Source organism: Trachemys scripta, chromosome 4, assembly GCF_013100865.1.
Source record: "Trachemys scripta elegans isolate TJP31775 chromosome 4, CAS_Tse_1.0, whole genome shotgun sequence".
NCBI classification, from domain to species: Eukaryota; Metazoa; Chordata; order Testudines; family Emydidae; genus Trachemys; species Trachemys scripta.
The window spans coordinates 121923996-121944827 of NC_048301.1; the positions used below are offsets into that span (position 1 = coordinate 121923996).

General features: G+C 48.1%; 2 protein-coding genes across 2 annotated transcripts in view; both read right to left on the reverse strand.

Annotated features, from left to right (window-relative positions):
- LOC117875743 (sushi, von Willebrand factor type A, EGF and pentraxin domain-containing protein 1-like) overlaps positions 1-20832 on the reverse strand; it is a 243151-nt gene that overhangs the window by 165084 nt on the left and 57235 nt on the right. The gene's annotated exons all lie outside the window — the stretch shown is intronic.
- Positions 1536-12629, reverse strand: LOC117875748 (C4b-binding protein alpha chain-like). Its single transcript, XM_034767096.1, has 7 exons — positions 12471-12629; positions 11905-12090; positions 9068-9161; positions 7078-7163; positions 6026-6220; positions 3042-3241; positions 1536-2390 (listed from the first exon to the last, which is right to left on the reverse strand). The coding sequence occupies exons 1-7, from the start codon at positions 12550-12552 to the stop codon at positions 2235-2237; spliced, it is 999 nt and encodes a 332-aa protein (XP_034622987.1). The 5' UTR covers positions 12553-12629; the 3' UTR covers positions 1536-2234.

Here is a 20832-nt window from a genome sequence, read left to right on the forward strand (position 1 = left end):
TTAGTAACTAATCATTTAAATCCTGCTCCCATTAATGTCAGTGGCAAAATTCCTGCTTGGTGGGAGACACGCAGAATTTTAAGGTGATGGGGGATGAGGAGCCCCCCCACTCCAATTTTGCATTGCTCAGCATATGCAGATACAATTCACAGGCTCACCTATAGCATGTGAATTACTTTGTGTATATATATATATATATATATATATATATATATATATACACACACACACACACACACAAAAGAGAACAAAAGGGCCATGTTATTACTCACCCCGTGAGACGGAAAACCCAGAGACCTCTAAAGGAGGCACAGACTGACATCAATTACAAATCTACTACCAACCAGAACATTTAGTTGGTGAGAGTTATCACTGGCCCTGAACCACTTCAACAGTTTTGATAGCTGCCTTTAGTCTCCCCCTTCCCAGGGAGAGCTTGGTTTTGTTCCTTTGACCATAGTGGAGTGGAGTGAAGTATTACTCAATCTGAGTAAGGGTGACAGGATTGGACCCAGAACAGTGGGGTAGGTAGTGCACAAAATGATTGTTAAAGAGTGGCCTCTAGTGGTAAATGGGCACATAGGCAATGTGATCTCTCTCTTCACCCAGGACAGCACAGGAAAGCAGCTGTGATGAGAAGTCAGAGGCTGTCGGTCAAATTCACCTCAAAGAGGTGTGCGGGCGTGTTGCGATGTGATGCTGCAGAGTACAGGTGAGACAAGCAGGCAGAAAACCCCCAAAACAGAGCTAAAACAGTCAGAGACGGAGCTTGGATGTGCTGAGTCAGTGCAACTTCTGGGCTGAACGCCTAAGGATCCCAGGGATGGATTTAAATTGCTTCCTGCTCCCTGACACCACTTGCTCTCCCAACAGCAAGTCACCCCCTGCCCTGCTCTGAGCTCAGTAGTGCTCACAAGTCCAAGGAGACAGAAGCTTCTCCCACCTGCAAAGGTGGAGTCTGCAGGTTATTTCTCTGCTGCTGTTCTTTTTCCATTCGCTGCTCCTGGCTTTATACAGCTAAGGGTTCTCACTGGAGGAGACGGCAGCACTGTTACATTTCTGGCATAGGGACAGTCACAAGTGACGTTATTCTCAGAGCAGCGCTATGCTATCCCTTCCTGAGCAAAGCCTCCACTGCAGCAATGATTTCTGAGACAGAATCATTTACCAGCCATGTTTCCTCCTTATCCTATTGGCCAAATTAATCCCTGCTGTTACCCCAGGAATGTAGCTGAATCCGTGATCCCTCTGGGTCCATCAGCAGTGGTAAAAAAAAAAGCATAAAAACTGGCACGTCCCCCTTATTCCACAGGACAAGATTCCCTTCCACTACCTTGCCAGTTCAATTCAACCCAGACCACTCTAGGTGTGACGGGAAGAGTCAGACTCCATGGGCTCACTCAGACTAATCACTGGGCTGGAGGAGGAGGCAGAATTAGTTCTTCACTCTCAGTGAAATGATCCTTTAAACACGCTGGGCATCTCCCTGCCTTACAGCCAAAGGGACAAAGTTATAAAAACAAAGACAATCAGCAGTTATTACAATTGCATTTTATTGTAGCCCTGCAGGGCAGGAATAGTTACTTGATCACAAAGGTGTAGGTTAGAGAACACCCCTATTGTTTATTGGGGAAATGGCTCAGATGGTTGCTTCTCATCTACTCCTAATGTACGTGTGGCATTTTTAGAGTGGTGAAGGAATTGATTAACATCACTGCTCTTAAGATGTATGGAAATCGGGCATTTAAATACCCATTCACCACTTCGAATGTGTACGTTTTGGTGCATTAAAGTTAAATGTAAGCAGCAATTGTGGGATGTCTACAAAGCTGAAGTTAGTCTTGAGTTTCCTTTTGCACAGGATCTAAAGCTCGTATCAACTGATAATTTGCTTCCATGCTACTTGGTTAATTTACTCAAGTAAAACCAAATCTCAACTCAATCCTTCACTATAACCCCTAAAACCTGTACAAGGACCTGAAATCCCTAGTTTATCAAGTGGAAACTTAAAATTTGTGAAATTCAAGGGGAAAGAACAAAAAAAAAAAAAAAAATCCTAAAAACAGCACCCAGGAAGGAAATCTGATCCGTGATTTACTGCCTATTCCGAGTTACTAGCTATATTAGCAAGTTCTATAAAATCAGTAAGAATCATCCTTTCTGTAGTGAAATTATATAAACTGCATCCAAAGGGGAGACAGTTTATCATAATATGGATCACAGGTCTCAGCAATTCATTGTGACTTTAGCTCCTGCTTCAGTTTCTCAATCTCCAGATATAGTTTCTGCACTTCCAGCAGAGTTCTCAGTTCCTCCGCAGGCATACCACACACTTTGAACTCTCTGTTCTCAGGAACCATCTCACACACATCAGAAGTGCTTTGCTTGTTCTGTAAATCAAAGAGGGAACATGGTTATGCTGCAGAAGAGAAGGACTTGCCCTCTCAAGTATGCTTGCTCCTTTGAGTCTGAACCATCATCCAGTGTGTTACATGTATCTGCCTCGGGCCTGAGCATGCTGCGCACCCTCACATCCTAGTCAATTCTACAGAAACTGACAGTACTAAGCATCTGTGATGAGGTTTTGAGCAACATAAGGTTCTGGCACATAGATTAGAAACACATTGGGCAGGAACCAGCCTTCCTTTTACATAGAGCTGAGCACACTGCAATCTCACTAATTACAGTAGTAACACACTTGAATTGCCTAGAAAAATCTGACTGTTTTGTCATAGGGAAGTTTTCCTCCTGTTGTGATTTTTACCCACCAAATTTTACTTTTTGCATGGAGCAGCTGCTATAAAAAGAAGATTGCTTAAAAAAAAATAGGAGAAGATGTAGTGAGGGATGATATGTTTTGTTTTCAGATAAACATGGTTTTTCACCATACGGTGTATCAATGGCACATGTTCCTATCTGATTGCAAAGACCTCATGAAGTTAACCCTCTGCTTCATTCAATCAAAGCATGGTTATTACTATTCTTTATATTAGAAATTGGGCAGGGTGCATCAAGAAACCCAACGGGACAGTGATACTTACACACTTTGGTAATGCTGTCCAGCTGCCGTCCTGTAAACAAGTAATACTAAATCTGTCTGTGGCAGGCAGGTGGGAATGGCTTGAAAGCTGGTACCCAGGAGAGCATATGAAAGGAATGGTTTCATTCACACTGTACCACATTTTTTCATCCAATGCATTGAGCAGGTTTCCATTTGGCACCTCTGGCTTCAGACACCGAACTGAAAAGAAAATGCAGAAGAGAAGGCAGTTCACTGAGAGGAGCAGATGCACTGTGAATGCTGGTTATTGCTCAAAATGGAAGAGAGCAGAAACTGCGGGTAAAGGGTCTTGAGTGTATTTCACTGTAGTTCTGGTTTATAAACAACCCGTAAAACCAGATACCCCGTGAATATCTCTCTCAATAGAGAAAGAGGGTCCGTGACTGAGTATGGAGCCAACCATGAAGTGAATTGGAATAGCAGGTGTTCAACACCTTTCAGGGTTCAGCTCAGAGCGAGTATCAAGCGATCCAATCAACACCTACAATGAGGCATTCGATTCCAGCCCCACCATTCTACCAAACCAAGACCTAAAGAAAAGCATTTGAGTTAAACACAGAAATCCCATCCAGTATTTTATTGACTGGCATTTCGTGGAGGTGTCACCAGTTGGGGCAACAGAGCACAGGTGGTTTTTGGGATCGTTAACATGCAGTTTGTTCCTGTGCACACTTGTGGTAAAAACCTCTTCCCTTTATTGCAGTCGGACTCCTCTGCATCGAGGGACAAGTGCACAGAAATCAATGGAGTCACCTGGGATTTCACTGGTGGAATGAAGAGAGAACTTGCTCCTTAACAGTGTCTTACACTCCTATAGTGACTTTCATCTTGAAGGATCCCAGGGGGCTTTTCTAGATACCACACGGATTTGCACTTTACAGGAGCCCCTTCCCCACTGAAATGCAGCCTCTTCTAGGGCAGGGCACAGAATCCAAGCAGACAGAGGTTCATGTTAAGTCTGGGATAAGGAACAACCAAAGCTAGTGCACTTATGGCAGCTGACCTATTTCCCAGGCAACTCACACTGAAAACCCTGCCACACAGGAACAGCAGACTAAAGCTTAACCTCTTCCTAGAATTTTTCCTTAAAAAAAAAAAAAAAAAAAGTTTCTTCCTGCCCTGGATTTTCAATGATGTTGGGATGACTGGCAGGTTATTCCCACTTTTTGGAGTCAGGCTGTTTCACAAACTCCCTGATGTTACATCCAGAGGGCACCACATACCTAAAGGAATGATACCAGGAGAGCTGAGTTGGGAAACCAGAAACCTGGAGACGGGTGACAGGCTGACAATATCCTGAACAAACCGTATGGAATTAAGATTAACTTAATTCAATGAAGTTTCATCTTATTGAATTAGGGTTAATACCTTTCGGGTCCATTGTATTTAAACGCAATTGTGAATGTGTAGTGGCATTGCATGTACCTTCTCTAGAGGGAGGGGGATGCTAGTGTACTTCCTCGGTTATCAGCCTTTGAAGTCAGCCCCCAGAGAGGTGTATATACCAGTTCATACTGGAGTCTCCAGGGACCGACAAAGAAAGCGTTTTTGGATAAATAGCTTGTTTGGGTTTTTTTTGACAGCCTCAGGGCTTTCTTCCTCATCCAGCAAATGGACAGGACCCCTTGTCCATGGAGGGCCCCAATCCTTTAGAAACGGTTGGAAGGATTAGGTGCTTGTTCTGAGCTAGAGCTGTGAGGAACTAAGAACCAGAAGGAATCCCCCTTGGGTGGGAGATGAAGGACTATGCCTGCCAAATCCAGAGACGTGGTTGGGTTAAATCTGGGAAGCTTATTAGCATGCATGTTCTCCCTGTAATGCTTTTTAACTTAAAAATAAAGTTGACCTGCATAGGAACAACTGTGAGGTACGTATAACAGTAGCAATTATACCTGTTAAAAACCCTCTGAAGAGAAAGCAAGCAGGTGTCCCTGGGCAACCTGTCTGTGCTGGGAAATATATGGTGAAAGGCAGGTACAGTGCTGCCTGGAGATACTCCAGTCAGCAGGGACAAAGCCCCGGGTCTCCACCCAATTTACAACAGCTGAGGTGCTCTGACCTTTATACCTACACCTACATGGTGAGAGGGCATCCAGGGAACAGACACTGCCCCAGTGGACACTGCTATTCAAAAGATCCTGTCTTACACACATGGGGCTCATGCACTCCACAAGTGCAATCTGTGTAGACAATCACTCAGACATTTAATATCAGTTACACTGCAGCATCTCCAGTCATGGACTATTCATAAAACCATTAAAGTGAGCTTACATTCACATTCCTGATTTTGGGAGCTTTATATTCTGTAGTGAAGTTAGCAACCCACCAAACCATGCCTCAATCCCAGTTAAAATGGGCAACCCATCAAGAATAAGGCCAAGATGGTGGAACTGCTTGGACACAAAGTATATAAAGGCATTGTTAGCTAAATGCAGTGTGTGTGTGTGAGCACTGCACTGCAGTCACAACATAAGGATTGCATAGTGATCTTTATTTCTCACACTGCCCCCACCCCACCAAAAAAGGCATGAGCCTTCACTGCCAAGGAGCCCTCCCAGAGAATTCTGAAAAAGAGGGTTGCCGAATAATCCTGCTTGTATGTCTTCCCCTTCAGCACTCAAATAGTAGGGTACTGGCATAAAAGCAGAACCATAGTTCTCTTTAGGTAGAGAGAAACTCTTAAACTGTTTGACATGAGAATTAACTGCAGTCTTGGAACACTGAGGGGAGACAAGACAACCACAGGATGTACAAGAGGCAAAATGGTTTCCAGAAATCATTTATGAAGTGACATTCCTTCTTTAGAGATTGGGTTTCCAACAGTAGCTAGTTTTCAAACTATGTATTTATAGGAAATAAATATGGACTTTTCTAAGGTTTATGGGTTTGCTTAGCAATCAAAATATAGTTGTTCCTGGGAGGAGATAATAAATTAAGAGGAGGATGAAAACAGATGCTACTAACCTTTGCATTCAGGTGCAGGTCCACTCCACTCTCCATTGACATTATCTTTCGTTGTACAATGAATGGAGGCCTCTCCAATAAGAGAGAAGCCCTGGTCACATTTGTAAGTTACTTTTAAGCCAAAGGAAAAATCATCTCCAATCAGAGCATTATTGGATCCATGGGTGATATCAGGAGGTGGACGACAAGATATTGCTGAAGCAAAGAATGTCAACATGAAAATTAAAGTTTGCATTGAGGTGAACTGAAGAAGGTTTCACTAAGAAAATTGTCTCAGATCCCCCCAGAAAGCTATTTAGCCATTTGGAAGGGTACTTAACATTGCACTAACACATTTGAAGCAGATTTCCCCTTCAAGATTCTGAAGGTTTTTCTGCCTTTAGGCTTGACCCAACCCAGTACGTCCATTGCTCAAGGAGGATGCTCCATAAAACACCAGCTCTAGAAGATGACCTTAACAGAGCGTGCCCCTCCCCAACATTTGCCTCAAGGAGCCAGAACCTCTTCCCCACCATCTCTAGTGGTAGTGTTATTCCACCAGCAGAAAACTAAGCTAGGACATTTCTAGTATCAGCAGCTGATTCTAGAAACTGGACATGATTGACAGACCAAGCCCAGAAATCATCCAAGAGATCGAAGTAGAGGCAAATTAATTGTGATTCACTCCCAAAGAGCCTCAGATTTTAAGTGGGTAGTCAGGTTTGGGAAGGGTCAAGACTTCTTGAAGTCAATATCATGCCTTTTACTTAGCGAACAGCAGGATTACACAGATACTATAGTGAAGAGGTGCCAGGAGGTCTGTTGGATTATGAATATTCAACAGTGCCAGGTGAACAATCTAGAAGGGACTTTGTTTTAAGCACTGGTTCTATAGGAGTCATCCAAACACCACGGTGAATCACAGTCTGATTTCATTCTCTCCTCAACCAAACATACATCCTCAAGTTTTACTCTGATTTGGATTAAAAGATGTAAGAACAGAGACTTCTCTGTAGCACCAGCTATGCCGAATCATCTCCAGTCATGAATGGTTCTTAAAACAATTAGTTTACCTTTGCAAAATGGAACCTCCTTATTCCAATCAACTCCATTTCCCCTAAGCACACATTGGGTAGAAGTCGGTCCAATTAATTTGTAACTAAAGAAAAAAGGTTCAAATTTGTTACTGAAGTAAGGAAAGAACTAGGTTACAGTTTAGAAGGAACATGGTTTCTTTATGCCTGTAGGTGGAGACAAATGATTGACCAAAGTCATCTCTGCTATAAAACATGATATGTCTAACACTATAAGACCAAGGAACTCTAAGTAACTAAAGGCAATCTAGAGCTAAACCAGTGAATATAAACTTGCACAACTGTTAAGAGAATGCCCTCACTTTTCATCTACACTAGTCAGATGCTTGGGAATGCTTGTTAATTCTTTGCAAAGGGGAACAAGTGATCCTTCTTCTAAACTGGAGATACAAGTATTAAGGAGTGCAAATCTCTAACAGGTGGAAGAAGGCTCTAATCATCCCTGCTATAAAAAAAACTTAATAAACGCCCAGGAAACCATGTTATTTTAGACATGACTGGTCTGCTCACTGTGCTCTCACGTGGGAAAAAGGGCTTGCTGGGTAGGGGGCTGTGCCTCATCTCATGTTTCTAAGCTTTAAGAGAGCGTTTGAAAATGCGAGCTGTCGCCATTCTACACCTTAGAATTACTGTCCTTTTATCTGCAGCAGTACTCTACACCTCTTCGCTGAACACCCGGTTGTGTTACCCCAGTTGTCAATGACTCAGCTTAAGCAGTTCACCTTACCTTTCCTCCCCAGCAATGTTTTGTAAAATAAAAATCAGACCTAAAGACAACCCATCCTGACAGAAGCGACGGGGAGAAGTCAGGTGCCCTGAGCTGTCACCCACCTGACCCCATCTCCCTTCCATATTCAAAACCTGAGCATCTTAACTGTCCAAGACCTAACCTAACCCTAAACCCAGGGAACTGCACAAATCAAAGGCCTTCAGTCCATGTAGGCTACTGCAAAGAAACCCTGTCTACACAAATCCTTCAATTGTGGATCAACCTACTTCACCCAGAAGGCAGGCTGACAACCAATCCACAGAAAAAGGCATTTAACTTGCATGGGGTTTGGCAAGCCAGCCACCATCAGGGAGTTACCTCCCCCACCATCTCTCCTCACTCAGACCGGGGGGGTCAGCTGCCACCCAGAGACATCTGACTCCTCTTCCCAGGACTTAACTTTAGAGGGCTTGACCTGGCAGCAGGGGTTGTGATATAGTGGGGCGGGGAAACAAAAAACAAACAAAACAAAAAAAAAACCACCACACACACCTGCACTTGTTGGTTGTGTTTTTGTCCCCATGCAATGTGATCTATTCAGTTATCTCAACACCCAGAAAGCACCTGCTCAATGGAATGAGGCCACAACCCATTTATGATTCCCCAAGGCTTGTCACATAGCCCATATGGACAAAAGCAACAACTGAACTTGACACTGCCCTGATAACTATCGACAGCTATAACAAAGGGACAGACAAATATTTGCTGTGGTAGAGTAGGAAGAAGGCTGCTTCTAGCTGGTGCTGCCTTTTATGGGCAATATTCTGCCTCACAATCCCAGCACCGATTCAGGATGCTAAGACTGACCAATAACAGTCCCTGTAACACGGCAGAGATGGCACCAATCAGTGAGTGTCACATTACCCTTCAGATGGGGCTTTCCCCTTAGGACTCATGATCCAGCAGCTGCTGGGATGACCTGTTGAAGGCTGGGATTTCCAAAAGCACCCGAGTGAGAGAAGTGCCCATCTCCCACTGAAGAACAGCCATAAATGGGTGGCTCTTTCTTCAACACCTTTGAAAGTCACAGGTGTAATTCTTAACAAGGGCCCAGCCCATGGCTACAGATGTATAGCACACCACTCACTTATGTTCTTGAAGTTACACAGGCTTTCTAGTCTCATTTTGCCAGACTTCATTAGCAGTTTCACACCAGTCTAGGTTCTGTTAATTAGTCAAAAGAAACAACTTGCCACTCACCCTTCACTACAGGAGAAGTTTGCTGTTTCATCAAACCGGAAATTGGTTAAATCCACTCTGCCATTTTTTAGTTCTAGTGGTTTACATGGTCTTCCTAGAAGAAAACAAGACTAATATTAGTGTTATCTCATATTACCTTAATGGGGAAAAGAAAAAGGGATATGCTAACTTGCACCCCCTAACATAGCAAATGCTATGGCAGATCAAGCCAATGGTCTAATCCAGTGGTTAACCTTTTCTGGGCTGAGGCCCCATTTGTAAATGTTTATGATCTGTTGTGACCCAGTAAACAGTGTGTGCATGGAGTTCCTGGGGTGGTTTCGGTCACGTCCTGCATCCCAGGAGGGTTGGGCCCTGACTGGCACTCACCCCACAGTGGTGGTTCCTGCAGTTCCTGTGCCAAGGGGCTGGCTGAGTTGGTCTCTCTGCTTCAGTCGTTGCAGCCTCTGGGATTGTAACATCACTACGGTTTGGGCCCTGCCCCTCGACTGGACCAAATTTGGGAGAGTGGAGTTGTGACCTGGCTCATGGGGTTGCAGTGCCACTCAGATTTGGCCTACCCACAATGGCACATTAGCCACTGACCCAACAGGGCTCTTGCCCAGGGACCCTGGCCAATTGGGGCACCCCAGAAAAATAGGTGCACCTGCGCCCCGACCCACTCCATGCACCTGCCCAGCGCTTCTGCTGGGGAGCAGAGTCAGGGTGCAAGGTCTTGCAGGAGTGCCGGGTGGGCAGGGCAAGCTTCCGTGCCCCAAGCCCACTTCCCGGCTATAGCACCTGGGGAGGAAGATGGGGGACTGCAGGTAGAAGGGGTGGCATGGGGCCCCCACTTGCTCTGGCCCAGGGCCCCACAAACCCCTAATCTGCCTCCGCCTATCCAGGCTGTTGTCATCTTGGCAGCTGAGCCAAACCTGAGTGGGGCTGGAATCCGGGAGTTTTATTATGAATTAGTATTTTACTAAGTTTGTAATACATTGTTATTCAATACTGGGTTTACTTTTAGTAAAGTGATTTTAATATGGCTAAAATCTATATTCATTAGTTTTCTAAGATAATAACCAATAATAAATAAATAGTTTCTCCTCACATAGGCATTAGGGAATAGAGTGACTTCAATTTTTCAAAAAAGAGATAGTACACCAAGGTTTTTCACTTGGTTGCAGAATTTGTGATGTTCCCTAAGCCAGGAATGGGAAATCCAATAAACATGATGAATTTAACTGCAGCGAGTTGTAGTTGTAGCTATATTTGAGTATTTGCATAGAACACTGGACAAGCTGTCACATGGTAAGAACCAAGATCATTGGGGAAATTAAAGCAGGTTAAGGTTTAAAATGTCCTTTGTTTTATACCTCCTTTTAAAGCTGACTAGCATAGGTAAAATACCAAAATCCAGCAACATCACCGGTGGGCACTGAATGCCTCCCAATAGTCATAGGAACATCATATGGACAGTGGGGTCTCTGGGAGATAAGCAGTGCCGGGTTTACAATGGCGCCAGTGGCCTCATGAAGCCAGCCCCATGCTCAGAAGGGATCCCGGCCTGCTCTGCTTGCACTGTGCCCTAAGACCCCACCAGCCCGCTGGCTCCCTGCTGCCCATCACTTGCTCCTCAGGCCAAGGGATCCTCTCTGCCCCCTGGCTCCACCCCATTCTCTTTCCCCCTGGCCAGACTCCAGTGCATCTCTGGCTCTGGGCAGTCTCTACTTCCCACCATCTGTGGGGCCCCACCTGTCTCCCTGGAGCTGAACCCCCTGGAACTAGTACAGAAGCCTGGCTAGTCTCGACCAGTTGCGGGGGTGGAGGGGACAGTGGGGGAAGCTTGGCTGGGCCCCTCCAGGCAAGTGTGTTTTGAGGGAGCCTGGCTGGGGCAGGCCCTGGCCTGGCTGATCGCGCCACTCCTGAGGGGATGGAGCGATTCCCCACCCTGGGACCAGCCTGGCTGTGCTGCCAGCTCAGTCCGGCAGACAGTCAGCTCCCAGAGGGCCAATGAGTGTGGCTAGGAGGCAGGGCATGGAGGGTCTCTGGTGGGCCTGATGGGGGTGCTCGGCTGTGAGGGGGCAGGGAAGATCTGTGTGGGCAGAGGGCACTGGGTAGAGGTGGTGGTGTGCAGGGCGCTGTGCATTTGTGGCATAGCGGGTACAGGGGGCTCTATCCATAGAGAATCGGGGGGGGGGGTTCCGGTGTGGGGGGGGGGGGGGCTGTGTAATGCAGTATGGGACCACCCGGAGGGGAAGGAGCATTCTGGCAGCACAGGGCTGGGAGGGCCTTTGTGCATCTGGCAATGGCTGCTTTGTAAATAGTGCCCTCACACTGGGCTGGGCAGAGTGGGGTCACCCCTCCCAGGCCCTTAGCCGGCCCCTCGCTTCAGGGACCAACCCCCCCACCATGCTCCATTGCCCTCATGGGGGCCCACAAATATGCTTGGCACCAGGCCCACGAAAGGTTAATCTGGCCCTGTGACAAGAAATGCATTATTCTGACATTGCTGTCTAGGGTCTATAACATGCTGATGCATAAAAAGGGTGAAGAAAGGTGGTAAATCTATCCCTCCTCCAAGCCTGAGAGCAGTCGACTCAGAAAACAGAATTGACTGGAAGCTAGTATGTCAGCTGCTCTTAAAGTGACCTGCCAAGTGCCAAGACAAAAAAGTGTTGGGAATTTTAAACAAACATGTCATTAAAAAGACCAACTATTAATCTAAGAAAGAACCAACTAAAGGGGATTTAGAAAGTGTTCATGGAAGCCAGTGGTTACAGAATTGGGACTCCCTTGTTTTGGGGAAAAGGTGGCTTATAAATCAATTAAGACACAAAAGCAACAAAGATACTCACCTACACAAAACTCAGGGTCGAATGACCATGTTGAATCTGCACCACATGTACCCATGGAAGACTTTCCAGAGGCCAGAGTGTAACCTGGGCGACAGTAGTATCTCAGACGGGATCCAACAGGATAGCTACTCCTCACTCCCCAGGGTACCTCAGCAAAACTGAAGCTCGGAGGAGAGCCACACTGGCCTAGCCATAGAGACAGACAGAAGCAGGGGGGGAGTCAGCTAGAAAAGATACAGACTCTACGATCTGGGCAATCCCTGTAACTCGTTTCCTGGGGGACAATGTGGCTGGATTGTTCCCATCGCCGCTTTGAGGCTGGTTTGCTGGAGGGTTTGGTACAAGAGTGTCACTGTTACACCCCGGCAGGAGCGCGCACCGCCCTACAAGCCCCCAGGCAGACTGTGCACGTTACGGACCATCCCGCTGGACCGATCCCAGCCGGCCACGAGCCGGTTCCGCTCCCGCGGCCAGGCTCGGTTTCTGGGGGCGGGACCAGCCTGAAGCGGGACAGGGAAGGCTCCGAAGCCACCGAGCCAGGGAGAGGCGAGTCCCGCCCCACTCACCGCGAGCCCCGGGCAGGGGCAGCAGCAGCAGCAGCGCCAGGAGCCCCCGGGCGCCGGGCGGGCAGCGCGGAGCCGAGACCATGACAGCGGGGGTCGGGGAGCACTCGCGGGGCGAAGGCTGCGGAGCGTCTGCGGCTGGCCACACTCAGGGCTAAGGGGGCGTGGCCATGCGGGAAAGGGGCGGAGTCTCAGTCGGGCGGGGCGGGGCTGGTGTCATTGCTGGGCACCCACGTGCTGTCCGGGCAGCAGGTGCCTGACCCCGGGGGCTGCGCTTGGCCGGGGTCACTGGTTCGGCCTCGGGCTCAACGCCCAGCCTGCACCGTGGGAGCCCTGCCCGAGCCCACGCGCGGCCGTGGGCCCATTACACGGAGCGCGGGCAGCTATTCGTGGGCTCCGTGGGCGGCGGATCTAACTTGCGCCGGCTTTGGAGCGTCCCGTCCCTGAGCCACCGGGTTCGGAGCGGCTGCGGGGCTTGTGCGCATCAGAGTGTTAGAGCCAAGGGGGCAGCGTAAGGGGGAGTAGGAATAAAGCCGCTTAAAATGGGGTGTGTTCAGTTCCCTAAGTGAGCAGCACAACTGAAATAGGATCCAGGTTTTATCTATAGTCACTTGGACGACAAATCGCTGTACAAACATTCGTTTATCAGCTAAGTGGAAGAGAGTGGTTACCAAGGAATGTAAAAAACACACTCCCCCCTCGCTCTTGGGTTCTGGGGAATTCAACCCTCAGCTTATGCCAGTCCTGAGCTCATGGGAGAGGAGGGGGGGTATGACTGGTCTCTAGCAAACAATCTGAATACTGATGCATTTCCCCCAGAATCACAATAACCTTTCTGCAGTGAAAGTAGTGTCACCAATCCTTCCCCCCGACAATCCTACCTTGTTTTGAAGAAGCTGCTTCTGCATCACTGCAAAATGTTGGCACCCACAGGCACCCAAAGGAAATCTCTTGCACTTGCTAAACCTGTTGGCCCACTGATGACCAAGACTGGCAACCACTAATTTTTTTCCGTCGGTGCTCCAGCCCTGCAGCCCTGGGAGAAGAGTTTGTGCAGGCAGAGCTCTAATCCAGCAGAATAAACGCTGACATCTATGCCAAGATTGTGCGGGCCATAGGGGAGAAGGGCTACACCAGGGACACACAGTAACGCCGCGTGAAAATAAAGGAGCTTCGGCAAACGTACCAGAAGACAAGAGAGGCAAAGAGTCATTCTGGTTCTGCCCCACAGACGTGCCGCTTTTATGAGGAGCTGCATGTGATTCTCAGCAGCGACCCCACCACTACCCCAAAACGCTCGGTGGATACCTCCCAGGAGCCCCGGGTCACCTCGAGCAACAACGTGGAGACATTGTTGATGAGAAAGAGGAGAAGGAGGAGGAGGAGAATGTGAGGCAGGCAAGCAGAAGATCCATTCTCCCTAACAGCCAAGAACTGTTTTTTACCTTGGAGCCCATCTCTTCACAGGACCAATTTCCGGCACAGCGTGATGCTGGGGAAGGCACCTCTGGTGCATACACATTTCCAGTCAAACCATAGGGGTTACATGCTATTATTTTTAATGTTTACTTTCAACAAAAAGGTAGGGGTAGTGGGTATCAATGGCCACTCCATCTATGCACAGGGTGCTCTCTGAAAAAGTCTGTTTATGTGCACTGGGATGGCCCAGGAATCCTCCATAGAAATCTCTAGGAAGCTTTCATGGAGGTACTCTGCAAACCACCATGGTAGGACATTTTCCCACACCACTCCGGTATTAACTCATTTGGCATCATTGCAGCACACAGCATTGCAGCATAAAGACCAGATTTGTACCCAGATGATTTCAGCATCTGCTCCCTTTCTGCCTCTGTTACCCTCAGGAGAGTGATATCACATATGGCCACCTAGGGGAAACGGGTGAAGTTTTCAAGGCTAGCCCTTAAACTGCAAACAATTCAACAGGTAATTCACCCCTGTTTGGTGAAATCTGGGACACACAACCACGATTTCTCAAGTGTGCCATGGTTGTGGTTGAAAGGGATCACTGTTTATTGCACGGGAGGGCAAACTCCGGCCTGCCAGACCTTTTAATCCGGCCCTGGAGCTCCCGCCGGGGAGCGGGGTTGGGGGCTTGTGCTGATCCATCACTCCAGCTAGGGAGCAGTATCGGGGGCTTGCCCCATTCCGCATGGCTCCCGGGAAGCAGCCAGCATGTCCCCCCTCTGGCTCCTACACGTAGGGGCCGCCAGGGGGCTCTACAAACAGCCCGCCCACCCCAAATCCCACCCCTGCAGTTCCTATTGGGTGGGAACAGCAGACAATGGGAGCTGAAGGAGCGGTGCCTGCGGACAGGGCAGTGTGCAGAGCCGCCTGGCTGCGCCTCCATGTAGGAGCCTGTGGGAGGACGTGCTGTTGCTTCCGGGAGCTGCTTGAGGTAAGCGCTGCCAGGAGCCTGCACCCCTGAGACACCAGTCTCCCTTCCCCAGCCCTGATCTCCCTGCCGCCCTCTGAACCCCTCGATACCAACCCAAAGCACCCTCCTGCTTCCCAAACCCCCTCATCCCCAGCCCCCCCCCCGAGCCCCCCCCCCCCGCCAGAGCCCCCCCCCCCCCCCCCCCCCCCCCCGCACTGTTGCACCTAATTTTGTGAGCATTCATGGTCCACCATACAATTTCCATACCCAGATGTGGCCCTCAGGCCAAAAAGTTTGCCCACACGGTGTATTTCAACCAGCATTTGAAAAAAAGGGTATGTGGGGGGGGGTCAGCTTCCTGTTTTTCTCCCTTCCTGCCCAACCCAGTGCCGCTTTTGTAAAAATCAAACTATTTGGGGGGCTTTACACTGGTGCCTGTCCTCAAGCACCATCCAGATTGCTAGGGGACAGGGGGCTTTTCTGAAGTTGCAACCAGTGATCCCAAGGATGTCTTCACAAAAGCTACAACACAGGCCTCATGGCCTTACTCACCGCATGGAACAATGTGATGCCACACAAGCAGCCCTGCTGGAAGACAGAGAGTGGAGCAATTTGCAGACAGTCACACATCACCTTGACAGGGAGCTCTTCGATGTGCTCTTCTTAATGCCCTGGTGTCTGGCTGCTCAAAATTGGTTGCCGGGTGATCTGCCTGAACCCCCCACCCCGCCGGAAGCTTTTCTTCTTTTGTTTCACAGATATTATGGAACACACAGCAGGCAGCAATAACAATGGGGATATTGCTTTAATTGAGGTCTAACCTAGTAAACAAACAATGCCAGCGGCCTTTTAAACGTCCAGAGGCACATTCTCCCACCATTCTGCACTTACTCAGCCTATGGCTGAACCCATCCTTACTGCTGTCCAGGCTGCCTGTGTCCGGCTTCATGAGCATGGGGGCAAGGGGTAGGTTGGATCTCCTAGGGTCACGGTTGGCATTTCAACATCACCAATGGTTATTTTGCAGTCTGGAAAAAAAGTCCCTGCTTGCAGCTTTCTGAACAGACCAGAGTTCCTAAGATGCGTGCATCATGCACCTTTCCCGAACATCCCACGTTGATGTCGGTGAAACGGCCCCTGTGATCCACCAGTGCTTGCAACACCATTGAGAAGTATTCCTTTCAGTTTATGTACTCTTTGGCAAGGTGGTCTGGTGCCATGATAGGTATATGCATTCTGTCTATAGCCCCACCGCAATTAGGGAAATCCATTGTGGCAAAACCATCCATTATGTCCTGCATGTTGCTCAGAGTCGCTAACCTTAGCAGAAGTCTGTTGACTGCCCTGCAAACTTGGATCACAACAGATCCCATGTTAGATTTACTCACTCCGAATTGAATCCCCACTGACCGGTAGCAGTCTGGGGCTTCAGGGTTCAGGAAAGCTCTTCACACAGTTCCTGGAAAGTGGCCTTACGCATTTGAAAGTTCTGCAGCCACTGCTCATCATCCCATAGCTGCATAATGATGCGGTCCCACCAGTCAGTGCTTGTTTCCCAGGCCCAGAAGAGGAACTCAGCCGTGTCAAGGTGATGCATGACTGTCACCAGCAACTGTGAATTGCTCTTCTCTCTGTCTTCCAGCAGGGCTGCTTGCGTGCATCACATTGTTCCGCACGGCGGCGCCTGTATCAGCTGTGTGAATACCACAGGATAAGGCACGAGGTGTTTGTAATGTTCACAACAGTGTACAGCTGAGCGGGGGCCATGCTTACCGTGCTATGGCATCTGTGCGGGTAACCCAGGCTTATGAAAAAAAGCACGAAAAAGGCTTGGTTTGTTTGCTGTTGATTTCAGGGAGGGAAGGAGGGAAGTGCATCATGGGAGGCTAACGCCTTGTTCCCATAAGCGCCCGTGCAAATGTTTTGCTCCCGTGAGGCATTGCAAGCCCAACCCAAAATTCCACTTGACTCCATGCACAGTGCAGCGCTCCGTGCATTGGTGCAAGCCCTGCTCGTGAGGATGCACTCCGCTGACACAATGAGCATATGCAAGCTTGACTTGCTTAAATTGGAGGCTGGATGTCGACTTACATAAAATCGACTTAACTTTGTAGTATAGACATGGCCTAAGTGTAGACATGGCCCCATAGACTGAGTTTACAATCTCAGGTTCTGTTCCTGTAAACCAGAGGTCGGCAACCTTTCAGAAGAGGTGTGCTGAGTCTTCATTTATTCGCTCTAATTTAAGGTTTCGCGTGTCAGTCAGACATTTTAATGTTTTTAGAAGGTCTCTTTCTATAAGTCTATAATATATAACTAAATTATTGTTGTATGTAAAGTAAATAAGGGTTTTAAAATGTTTAAGAAGCTTCATTTAACATTAAAATAAAATGCAGAGCCCCCCCGGACCGGTAGCCAGGACCCGGGCAGTGTGAGTGCCACTGAAAATCAGCTCGCGTGCCGCCTTTGGCACACGTGCCATAGGTTGCCTAACCCTGCTGTAAACTGTTGTATGTTGCCAGGATCATGAGACTTCACAAACCTCCACTGATTTCACTGGCGCTCTGTAGAGGTGCAGGACTATGCTCACCCAGCACAGCTTGCAGACGGGAAGCCCAAATTCTTATTGACAATATAAAATAGATAATGAAGATAGTAAAAAGAACAGGAGTACTTGTGGCACCTTAGAGACTAACAAATGCATTAGAGCATAAGCTTTCGTGGACTACAGCCCACTTCTGGGCTGTAGTCCAAGAAAGCTTATGCTCTCATACATTTGTTAGTCTCTAAGGTGCCACAAGTACTCCTGTTCTTTTTGCGGATACAGACTAACATGGCTGCTACTCTGAAATGAAGATAGTGTTCTAGACTTTTCCTTTCAGTGGAATGGAGTGGCCAGATCACAGCAATGGCCATGTGATCTAAGAGGATGTGGGCTGGTATTTATCAAACTGTGACCAGACTTATTTTTTCCTTAACAGGCTATTTTATTTATTTCTAAGTTAGAGAGGGAGCTGGCAGTGATTCATATTTAGGTTGCCTAAATGTGCCAACCTGTATAAAAATACTTGTGAACTTCTTTGGGAAATTCTAACACCTCCATTGCTTACAGCGGACCTCTGAGGTATGACAAGAAGAAAGCCCTCAGATCATAGGAGCACCTTTTCCTTTCAGCTTTGAAATTCCATTCAGGTCTGGCTGACTTATTACCTGCTAGAAATTACCATTTCCCTTCTCTCACGGGCATCTCCAGGAAAATTGCTGACAGCCTGCCAAAATAATAATTGTACCAGACACAGCACTGGGAACTGCACGAGGGCAGGGGAGAAGAGAGAACCAGGGCATGATCTACACAACCATCCTCCTGTTGTCTCTGAACGCTGTCCTGGCTCTGCGCAGGTACCCAGCTCAGCAGACCTTGATAGAACTGCCCAGAAAAATCATAGACTCTGTTCAGAGGCAAAGGTGCTCCACCAGGTTTATTGTCAACAAGGCACGGTCCTAGCGCCCGACAGATGCCACAGGGATACGAACACAGGTATGTCCGGGCCCTTCTGCTGCCCCCTAGACTGGACAAAGATGCTGCTCCTACAACTCCTCTTTTCTACATTGATACAAACAGGTTACGTATTGCACTCCTGATGTGTGACCAACGTGTTACTGACTCTACCTGCTGGTTCGAACAAAACATCTCTAGCTATTGTCCTGTCCTTAGCTTTGGAGGGGTCAGTGTGTCCCTATCTTTAGGGAGTATGTTTATGCCATGAATCTATGTCGGGTTGTATCTGTGCAAGCCTTCTGGAATGTGTTTACATGAATACCTAGTGCCTAGTACTTAGGGTGTCTGTGTTTTAACAATGCCAGTCCAATTTTGCCAAGTTCACGTACTGGACAAGGAACGTGCAACACGGCCTGACTTTTGCTCAGAGTATGGCTTTTGCTGACTTTGATTCAGGCCTCAGGCCTTGTACCAGGCCCTGGGCTCCAGGCTTTCTCTTACTACTACACCTCCCAGAGCCAGGGGGCAGGAGCAGCAGCTGTCCATGGGGAAGATGGTGGAGGAGAGAGGGGGAGCTGAGCCATGCTTCCCTCATCCATTTGGAGATAACAACTTTCCACTGCTGTGAGTTAATGTAGTTAGTTCTGTAGCTCAAGTGGTAGTAGCCTGTACAGCCATGTAACCGGGTGAGAGTTCAGAGGGAGTAGGTGTTAGTTATATAATAAAATGCCTTACATTTAAGAAAAAATACACTGGGACACTTCATACAATGAGAGCTCTGCTCATATTGATTTTGGCTGCAAAGTCAAGCAGCTAAAAGTTAGGACATAGCAGAGATAAGGCTGCTCATACACAACAGCAGAGCTCAGAGAACAACCCACGCAGCCTCCCTGCCAGTCCTGTGCTGCACCCACAACATGCACAACTGCAACCCTGGAATCTAGTGCAGGGGGACGAGTAATCCCAGAATAGTAGAGACCGGGGTTCAGTTTTTCTCTGGGCCTCATGGGAAGGGCTCTGAACAGTGACAACCTTGAGGCCTTCATGTTGTGCCACTTGAATTTTCTGTTCATTGGGCCAAAGCAAGAGCTCATTATGGGATGCTATCTCTAGGGCAGTGGTTAGGGTGCTTTCCTGGGCTGTTAGCAGTCCTGGTTCAATTCTCCTGTCTGCTAGTTAGTGCAGCAGGCTTTGAACAGGGAGCTGCTCTGGCTTTTTTGTTGAAGCTGTTCCACTTTAACTATTAATTAGGCCAAAACAAGACTCAACAGTAAGATGCCCTCTGCAGCACAGTGGCTAGGCTAAGTACTTGGGATGGTAGAGACCCTTGTTCAGCTCTTCTCTGGCCTTTCTGAGATGGGATCTGAACACTGACAGCCCTGAGGTTTCCATATTGACACTGGTCCACTTTCAGTATCTGTTAATTGGGCCAAAGCAAGACTTAGGCCAAAGAAGCTCTCTATAGTGCAGTGGTTCCATTACTTGCCTGGGGTGCTGGCCTGCTTGGTTCAAGTCCCCCATCTAATGCCAGAGATGTTTCATTTGAACAGGGATTTCCCTTAGTCTTGCTTGTTGGAGCCATTCTCCTTTACTTAACTAGGAATTGGGCAGGAAAAGGGCTAGGATCACTCAATAGTCCAGCAGTTGGGTGTTTGCTTAGGAAGTGGGAGATGTTTGGATTTCCTGGTTCAGAATCCTCCCTCTTCCCCGTTTGAATGGGGAAATCCCAGGTGGCAGATTCCTGTTTAGCTCCCCTCTGCTTTACAGGAGCCCTTGTCTTCCTGGGAAAAGGAGGGGTCTTAGACAGGGGTCTCTCACCTCTAGATGGGTGGGGCAGGTGGATGGGGAGGGGAGTTGAAGAGACGGGTGGGGCAGTCCCTGGGAGGTAGGAGAGCCCTGTTCCAATCCCTTCACAGAGGGGGGATTGGAAATGGGATCTCCCACTACCTGGGCAGGTAGCTGGTTGCAGGGGGCAAAAGAGTGATTCCTGTTTTATTAAAAGTGCCCAGAGGTGGCAAATACTTTTCCAAAAGCCCTTCACTTCCGCAGGCACAGAGGAGAACAGAACTCACAGGTTTGACAGCCCAGGTGAACACCCAAAGCACTGTGCTATGGAGGGCTTCTTACTCTTAATACTTGCTCAGGCCCAATCAATAGTTTAATTAAAGTGGAACAACTTCAACCACTGAGCTTAAATCCCTTCTCAGCAAATAGAAGGAGGATTGAACCAAACTCTCCCATGGAGTGGGACAGGGAACTTTGGTCTGCAGGGCTGTTAACCTGGCACCATTCAGTAACACTGAATTTAGATTACAATTGTAAAAATTTAAGGTTCCCCTTGAGATATAATCAAGGCAATTATGTGATAACAAAACTGAAGTTAGATCCGTAAAGGAAACATCTAGTGAGTAAACAGCCTACAGCCGCACTCACTCAGGCCCCAGGAAATACTCCGTTCATGTTATAGACAT

Coding starts and splice junctions, on each gene's coding strand:
- LOC117875748 (XM_034767096.1), bottom strand. CDS start 12,552: ATGGTCTCGGCTCCGCGCTGCCCGCCCGGCGCCCGGGGGCTCCTGGCG. Junction 12,091..12,470: donor GCCCCTGCCCGGGGCTCGCG/GTGAGTGGGGCG, acceptor CTCTATGGCTAG/GCCAGTGTGGCTCTCCTCCG. Junction 2,391..3,041: donor GGACAGCATTACCAAAGTGT/GTAAGTATCACT, acceptor TTTGATTTACAG/AACAAGCAAAGCACTTCTGA.